We start from the raw sequence: 9,459 nt of genomic DNA, 5'->3' as shown, positions 1-9,459 counted from the left end.
AACATATTACTTATTCTAGAAATATCTAATAAATTTGTTTATATAGAAAACGCATTTATCGTTCCTAGAAATACCAATTTGAATATTCATATTTTAACCGTCTCTTGTCTTTATACACTTATTCACACTTTATTTATACATTTTCCCTAATCCTACATATAACTATATATTTATTTAAACGCGTATATTGAATGTAATTTAATATAATATGATAAAGTATAGTGGAATAGAATTGTAAGTGTCGATAGTCTTCTCCCCCCCGAATCACTAATTAATTACTGTCGTATCTTTCACTGTTTTTCGTCGTAATTTTGAACTAAAACTTTGTACGTTTTACTTAACTAAAACAATCCTTACTCGTTGTACTTCTTAACATCTCATTCTAATTCATTGTACTTCGTAACGTAACATAACATAATCTAATTTAAGATTTATTAGTATTAATTTTATTAAGTTTAATAGTATTAGTGTTTAATTTGATATAATTGTTAAGAAAAATTAGGATATTGATAAATATTTTTAACCTTAACAGCATACACATTACTTTAAACCATACTCTCTTAACTTTAAACCATACATTTTACTTTAAACCTTACAATCTACTTCTAAACCTTACATTTTACTTAAAATCTTCTTATTTACTTTAAATCTTGCTTTTATCTGTTCCTTTATTGACTATATATAAGAATCAGCCTGACGATCTCTCATGCGCTCGCGTTTCATTCCACAACTTTTCTTTTTTTTGTGTCTTTTTCTTATTGTCTCGTAGGTCTAGGATACAATACGCACACGCACGCATGCACGCACGCATACACACATATACATACAAACGATCGTACTTACAATCGTGCTCTAAAATATAAGCACGAAAGGACACGGTCCAGTCCATCTCCTTAAGTTTCATACAGCCAATTCTTTTTTTTTACGGTCATATGAGACATGACAATCTATAAAACCGCGATTGTTCTTATAATTTTTATTTTTTTTTCTTATTCTTATTATTATTTTTTTTTGTTTCATTAAATATAATTTTAATTAAAATATAATAATTGCTACTTCACGAGAACGAATTGATTTATCCGATCTAACTGTGTTTATTAAACTATTTCATTCGAAAATATTTGTACATTAAAACGTGGGACATTCTCTCGCATTCATCGAATTATCGTTATTTTTATTTAATTATTATGCAGCTATAGTACAATGGTGTCGTAACCGCAATGTCTCTTCACCCTTCTTCTTATTTAACAGTCTCCCAAAAAAGTAACTGACAATATGAACGCATCTGTGTTTGCAAGTGATCCTTCAAAACTCTTAATACTAAACGTATAAAGAGCATCATCGCGTTTTGACTGTCGAATGTAACTAATTGTAAGTGATAATAATCTCTATCAAGCGTAAAGAATGATCTGTTAAAACTGTCTTTGATAAATTTTTTATTTTTGCAGCTATATATTAATAACGTTACCGTTAAGATACTGGTCGTCACTAAGGAAAAGGAATCACTAGAAATAAACCCAATCACTTATTCTCTGCGACAGTCAACCAGAATCATTGCTGTGAGAAGCCCATGACAATGAAGTCAAAGTAAAACCGCAGTACATCAAAATACAATCGAATACGCTCAAATGAAGGTGAGTGAGTGAGTGAGTGAAAGTGAAAGTGAAAGAGAGAAAGAGAGAGAGAACACTGGAATAGGGAGAGTTATCGGATCTTTTTCTATACTATCGAATACACGTGATCTAAACGATAATAAAATAATTTTTAAGATTTGTAGAATGCTAATTCATACTTTATATTTCCTCTTTTATTTCAAATAACTGTAAGAAGAAATAATATAAATATAGAATTGATTCTTTGACGTGTTTGCATAAAAATAAAATAAAATAGATTAAATGAACAGAAATGAAACCACGATGATAGAACGCAGCAGTCATTGTGAGCTTTGGGATTGAATATATAAATGCTCTCCCTACTCGCTATGCCCAAATCTAAAGAGTAACAACCTCCCCGCATTACGTTACCTTACATTACGTTACATAATATTATCGTTAATAATAAAATGTTTCTTATTTCATAACTTTATACATACTATGTATAATTATTATGCAATGCTTAAGTTACACATTATTTATCGATACAACTACCTGACGCGAACATCGCATTTACATAACCTTAATAAACTGCCTCTTTATTTTACGGGAGCACGAAGCGATGGGGGTTCTTTTTTTTGTATATATTTTTTTGTTTTTTCTTTTTATGAATTTCTCTACTAGTTTGCGTATACATATAGATATATACACATCCGAATGTCGAGAGATCTCTATACGATTTATACCTTAGTTGAATTTTATTTTTGCTTTAGTTTGTTTATATAGTTTCATTTCGTTTCGTTCCGTTTGTTTTTCCTTATTGCACACACATTCATATACCATATGATTTACTTTGCGAGCATCGCGCTCCTGCGAATACACTGCTATTACACATCAGTTGAAAAAAAAATTCAATCACACGCACTAGGTGAGAGACATTCGTTGAACTATAAACGTAAATTTGATTTCAAATTTAAAAAAAACTGTCGCATTCAAATGTTCATTGTACGCTATTTAAATATAATAAAATTTTTTTATTTTTCTTATTTATTCTTAAATAAGTTTCATTAAAAAATGTTTCTTTGCAGAAAGCCAGATGACGGCAAATACCAGTTTAATAGGTGGTTCATATTAAAGTAGCACATTTGTCTCGAGGACAAGCAGCAGCCATCTAATATACCAGGATTTTAATTGGTATATTAGGGAGTCTAAATACAGGTATATAAATATATATATATTATATGTTGAATTTTTTTCAACTGATGTGTAATAGCAGTGTATTCGCAGGAGCGCGAGGCTCGCAAAGTAAATCATATGGTATATGAATATGTGTGCATTAAGGAAAAACAAAACGGAACGAAACGAAATGAAACTAAACAAAACTAAAGCAAAAATAAAATATGTTATATATATATATATATGTTGGATTTATTATCATAGGACAAATGTACAATTTTCGTGCGAACGACCTAATAGTATTTGGTGATGGCTAAAAGATATCAGAATTGCGAAGAGCCAAGACAGTACAAAATGCGAGTGCATTAATATAATGCGTCAGTCCCACACAACTCCGGTGAGATGGTAATTTTTATTTTGTAGTTAAGGAGGATGATCCAGTGACATTATTGGGCACGATCGATGTCAACATTGTTACCAACCACTCAATATAGAATAAGTGTTTGCTGAAAATATTGCCGAATATCGACGATGATGCACGTGCCTTCCTCCCTTTTTACTTACATTATTCTTCCACTCTTTTCATTATGAGTCTTCTTCCTAATCCTCCACTTCTTCACCTTCACCTTCCGCTTCATCTCCTTCTTCCAAATCTTCCTCTCCTTCTGGAATGTCATCTTCTTTGTCGTCTTCTTCTCCATCACCATCTACCTTTTCCTCTTCTCCTACTTCCTCCTCAATTTCTTCTTCTTCTATGTCACTATCACCATTCTCTTCCTTCTTTTGCTTTTTGGCCTCGTCATTTCTCTCCTCGGCCAGCCTCTTGGTTCCCTCGATCTCACACTTCGCGTCGGCAGAGCTTTGTCGTGATGAATTCTTTTATATTTGATTCGCCTTAACTTGGAATCCTGAGATGCTTCTAGATGCTTTGATAATACCGATCACAACGTTGGAACTTTATCCAAAGCCATCCGGCTACAATACGTATCACAGCTTAGGTAGAATAGCTATCTACACGCCGGAGGAGAAACTAAGCTATGAAGGTCGGACGAAAATATTAAAAAGTGCCTCAAAAATATCAGCTGCAACGATAGCGTCACAGACCATAGTGCGAATCATACCATGGACAGGCCATCGAACGGATCGGAAAATATCGAGTACGCTGATACAAGGAAACTCTTTTCCATAGATTCGCCTGTATTGCCAGCCGCATACTCGACATATCTATGGGCAAAGCACTGCAACATAGAAAATGTACGAGTTGGAGAGGTTTTATGGAGGTTTTAACGACGGATAACACTAATGATGTTTCCAAAGTTGTTTGTCTGCCTCTTATCAATCAGCCTTCTTCCAATATGAGCACTATCAACACAGCTTTACGCACCGCTCTAGTTGAGACTCGTCGAATTAATCAGAAAATGTGTTTCGAAACATTCGACCAACCATTGTACTATAAAGCTTGTGCGATTGTTGCTGCATCACAGGATATACTGAAAAACGTTGTGGTTCGCTTGCTCATGTCCTACTTGGGCTCAATCGGTCACATTATGAATGGCAGCGGACTTGAAGACATCTGGGCAGTAACATACGCTCCAGCATCAGTGAAAAAGATGTTGACGGGGCATGCTTATGCTCGTGCGATGCGTGCTCATATCCTTGACATTTATCAATCTGGGAGTAATGATCTGCCGTGAAATCGAAGGTGAAATACGTCAACAATACGACGAAGACGTTAAAGCTTTTCTCCAAAGTTGGTGTACAGAACCTCCGACTATCGGCGATTGTCAATCGGATCCTTCGATTACTTCGATTACTTCGATTACTGCGAACTTGACTACACAATTGGCAATTTTAAAAAATCGAGGACCTACAGCACAACTATGGGTGCAATACTTTGAGTGTGCAAAGTATTAAAGCCGTACATTTTACAAAACCAAACTTCCATCCGCAATATGACCTCTGTCATTGATGGCGGATTCCTCCTGCAAAACATCTGCTGGCCGCATGGAGCATCCTTTAAAAGAATTTGCGAATAATACTACTCGAATATTATCCAAAAATACGGAGAAAATCCTTCGGTCGTCTTTGATGGATACACCGAGGAATATGTAGGAATAAAATCGTACGAAAGATACCGCCGACGACAACGGAACATGGCACCGGATGTCGAGTTAAAAGAGAGCACAATAGTGACTTTAAGTCAAAAAAGGTTTCTCTCCAATGTTAAGAACAAAATGAAACTGGTGCAGATGCTGTCGGAATATTTATGTATGCACGGTCTCAACGTGAAACTTGCAAAAGAAGATGCCGACGCGCTTATAGCGAAGACAGCGATAGAGCTGAAACAAAATACGGGCCGCGAAGTGGCAGTTGTCGGTACTGACACCGACCTGTTGGTTTTGTTGATCGGCTTATCAGATTGCAGTCCTCTGTATTTTTACAAGATATCGCCAGGTGGTAAAAAAAATACTTTGTATTGTACGGAAGACCACGCACATCTGAAGCCGTATATTTTATTTGCCCACGCATTCGCTGGATGTGACACGAGTGCCATGTACGGAAAAGGAAAGAAGAGCGTCATCTCCATTCTGCAAAAGAATAACCATCTGCAGACTGCTGTAAAAATGTTCTACAACGCTGCGAGTACAATGGAGAGTCTGTGTGAATGTGCAGAACAAATAATTGCACATTTATACAGCTTCAAAAATCCAAATCAGTCGCTCAGTGATGCTCGGTACGAAAAATTTACATCGCTGGTCGTGCACATCAACGTGGATATTCGATTGGCGGCTTTACCTCCAACGCAACTCGTCCTGCGAGAAGACGTGAGACGCACATTCTATCAAGTGCAATCGTGGTTGGGAAACAACTTGAATGCACGGGATTGGGGCTGGAAGCGAACTACAACAATGATGGTTCCTGTCATGAATACTGAGTTCAGCGCCTGATAATTTGTTGAAAATGGTAGGTTCTAAAATAAATTTGAATAAACTAAATAATTCAATGGTGAAACAAGTCGAATGAGTTAATTCTTGAAAATTAAAAATCCTATAATTTTGTAAAATATGAACCATATAGCGTTTCTCTTGTAAATTGAACACCAACGTTACCTTTGTTATACTTGATTCGAAGAAGAAAACAAAAATTAGTACGATATTTGGAATTTTGCAAAAATAATATATTGCAATAATTTTTTTGAAAAATTCACGAATATTTAAAGTCTATACCGTTCGACTAATTTTCGCGAATTTGGAACGAACTGTACAAAAAATCATATACATTCTCTGCGCACGCAAATTCTTAATCTTTTTCCTTACATGTTTCCTACATGTCTATGTTTAGGTACAGTGTGTGTGCACGGGAGAGTGCAAGACTTTTCGATGCAGCTGCCGAAAAACTGGGCTGCTTTGTACTCAAATGTGCAAATACTGTGGAGGACAATCGTGCTCCAACTTTTCAATCAGCACAGACAAGGATTTAGCAGAGATTCCAGCAGAAAAAAGACACGAGGATGACGAGGATATCGCTAGAAATAAATTTCTCGATATAGTCGAAGAATTGGACCCCGAGGTTTCTGATTACGAGGAATTTTACGAGAATGAGCAGGAAGACGATGTAGAAATCGAATACCCTTTAGAAGCGATGTAGATAAATAATTAGATTTCGTGTTTCATAAAAACTCCGTCTCATCTTATTTTCGTTAAATGTTCGAATCATCCTTAAGTGAAGCATAATTTTCAATTTAATAAGAAATAACCTAGTACACTTGGAAAAATAAACCTATTTAATTTCTTTACAATTTCAGAAATAGAAACATTTATTACTATTTACATCGCTCGCGACTAACCTTGCCTTCATTATATTCTACAAAAATATACAAATAAATTTTTGTGACCAAAAATTAATATCAATTAATTATTATAATGAATATTATGGCGAGGCACAAAATTAATTCATTATTTTTATTCTCGACTAAATAATAATAGTTTCTGTTAAAATGAATTATTATTTTTCTTTTATTGAAGGTTCACTACTTTTGACAATAAATAAAAAAACGGCGTGCCATAAGCATCAAGATTCGATTTAAAAACGCTGCGCTTATAATCCAAAATATATAGATATACAGAATGCTCGACACTCGATGGCAAAAACGTAAAATGCTCGCTACCGAGAATGAAAAAATAGAAAGAGAGAAATATCGGATAAAATTAGCACCATTCGATTCAGCGTCGTCGACTTACCCTTAGATCAAAGAATCAGGACTGCACCTGTAATTCAGAAATTGGACCCATTTGAGTGGACTAGTCTGGATTTCACTCTCAAAAGGTATACTCTTTGTTAATTCTCTAAACCAAAGAGGCTTGTAGGCGTCAATGTGACCACCTAATAAAGAACTAACAAGGGGTCCGCCAGATTGACTTCTATCCGATTTTTTTCAAACTTTGCAGCACACTTGTAGTACTCCATAATAATATTCGTTGTACTTTTTAAAAAACTAGATATTTAATCGTTTTCGAAAAGACGGAAGCAGAAATTTCGCAAGAATGGTCTCGTGTCTTTGATGTCGCCCGATCGATTCCTCGACAGAGAAAATATTTTTTTTCTGATCTTTTTTATTTTTTGTTTTCGTTATTATAAGGCATGTTATACGAAAACACGAAAAATAATAAAGCTATAAAAATCTTGGGCTCGAAAACGCACAGAAGTAGCCGAATGCATTATTAGATATCGATAAACAATCTTAAAAAAAGATCTATCGAAGCGAATGAATTTTTTAAATTATGAAAAGACGATCAAAGAGCCAGCCAGTGTAATATGATCAAACACTATGCTGATTTTATTGTAACAAAATAACAGAATACATTTTTAATTATTAATAACTCTCTGTACTTGTATTTTTTTTACTTATAATCAATACCGACGAAACCGTATTAAATTTATTTTTAGTGTGTCTGTACAGCGAATATTATCTTGACAAATGTATCATTCCAAGTACGTAAAAAACTAATGTTTGTTATTTATTGCTTATAATTCTATTTTTAATTTTTAATTATATAACTTGCGTAATAATGTTGATTTCTTAATAAAATAATAACGTTGGCAAAAAGAACAAACTTCACACGATTTTTAATACAAATGCACCTCTTTTTTATTATATTCCCTAAAAAATTGATATAACGTACTCTAGAAAAAAAAATAAAATTAATTAAACATACTTTATAATAAAAAAAAAAACAAAAAAAAAAAAGACCGAAAAAAAATATTTTTCCCGTCGATGAATCGATCCGACTACATCGGAGAAACGCGCGAAATCATTTTTGCCTAATTTCTATTCCCTTTTTTCGAAAACGCTTGAAATATCTTTTTTTTTTTTAAATACAATGAATATTCTCATGGACTACTACAAGTGTGCAAAGTTTAAAAAAAAATCTGACAGGTGTCAATCTGACGGTCTCCTTGTTAGTTAGTAAGTCTGTTTATAAGTCTGTATGGTGTTTTTATTAATAAGTCTGTATTCTGCATTCTGTAAAATCAAGGAAACATTCTGTAAGATTGATCAGTAGCGTAAAAGAATAAATATTAAAGATAAACGAATCTGAGAGTCAGTAAAATATATTTATTATCCGCGACTAGAATTATTCTAATAGCGTTGATTGAACCAGAGCCAGAGGCCTATCCCACCAGCAGCAGTAAAAGGTAAGCATCTTACTTTAATATTTAATTATCTACTTTCACCGCAATAGAACTCCAATCAAATTCATATTTTAACTACTTTCTTCCACTCCAGTTTCTTACATTCAAATTTCATCACTCACCAATCTAATCGCAATTCTTTAGGTTATTCCCTGCTAAAGACTTCACAGCTTGACCAAAAATAGACCACACTTTTTATTACGTCACAGGACGTAACACTATCTTCCATTATTTTACAATTATTGTTCATTTCAAGTTAAGGTTACTTTATCTTCTTCTTTTTATTAGGACCTCGTCCTGTTATATATTAATGTTACTTGATTACTAAATTATTTACTTCATTCAATACTTTTCAATATTTTAAAGATATATACTATATTTTTGGTTATATAAAATATTATATTATTTTTCTTCATTATTTTATAATTATATTACTTATAATTCTTTTTTATTATATCATATACAGGATATCTTAATTTTCTCTCGCCAAATATTACAACATATTTTACAAACAAAAATAAGACAAAAATGTTATATAAACATAGACTTTTAAATATTTTATTAAAAAGTTATAATCAAAAATACGAAATGATTAAGAACTAGTGTTTCGTCAAAGTTGAGACAAAATATTTGCGATGTATTTACTGAACTGAAAAAAAATGAATATGAAATTAGTAATACAATAGGTTTCATTTTTCATAGATTTTTGTTCTACATTCATGATAACGGGTAGCAGTTTGAAATGGAATTTTATAAGACTTCAACAAACAACACCAGATAATCATCATTTTATATTTTTATTTACAACGTTTTAATAAAGCATTGAAAAGCTTATGTTTATATGATATTTTGTCTTATTTTTGCTTGTAAAATATATTGGTAATGTTTAGTGAGAGTAAACTACGACACCCTGTATATATCACGATAATGTAATGAATTTAACATAATGTAGTTAGGGAAAGTTAAATTTCCTACATAGAGAAGGAAATAAGTTCGA

General features: G+C 33.1%; 1 protein-coding gene across 4 annotated transcripts; it reads left to right on the top strand.

Moving 5' to 3' along the window:
- Window positions 1–1,250: 1,250 nt before the first annotated feature.
- On the top strand, window positions 1,251–6,669 carry LOC122523773. 4 transcript variants are annotated; one of them, XM_043645656.1, is made up of 4 exons: window positions 1,253–1,371; window positions 1,449–1,634; window positions 3,958–5,732; window positions 6,111–6,669. In XM_043645656.1, the coding sequence occupies exon 3, from the start codon at window positions 4,922–4,924 to the stop codon at window positions 5,714–5,716; it is 795 nt and encodes a 264-aa protein (XP_043501591.1). In that variant the 5' UTR covers window positions 1,253–1,371; window positions 1,449–1,634; window positions 3,958–4,921; the 3' UTR covers window positions 5,717–5,732; window positions 6,111–6,669. The 4 variants fall into 4 exon arrangements, 2 of the variants coding, with proteins under 2 accessions (XP_043501591.1, XP_043501592.1); XR_006305368.1 differs by lacking the exons at window positions 3,958–5,732; window positions 6,111–6,669 and adding exons at window positions 2,681–2,810; window positions 2,880–2,939 and having other exon boundaries at window positions 1,256–1,371; XR_006305369.1 differs by lacking the exons at window positions 3,958–5,732; window positions 6,111–6,669 and adding an exon at window positions 3,033–3,118 and having other exon boundaries at window positions 1,251–1,371.
- Window positions 6,670–9,459: the final 2,790 nt, after the last annotated feature.

Source organism: Polistes fuscatus, unplaced genomic scaffold (assembly GCF_010416935.1).
Source record: "Polistes fuscatus isolate 324 unplaced genomic scaffold, CU_Pfus_HIC Scaffold63, whole genome shotgun sequence".
NCBI classification, from domain to species: Eukaryota; Metazoa; Arthropoda; class Insecta; order Hymenoptera; family Vespidae; genus Polistes; species Polistes fuscatus.
The sequence above is the reverse complement of the archived record's forward strand: the minus strand, read 5'-3'. Positions and strand labels throughout refer to the sequence as shown.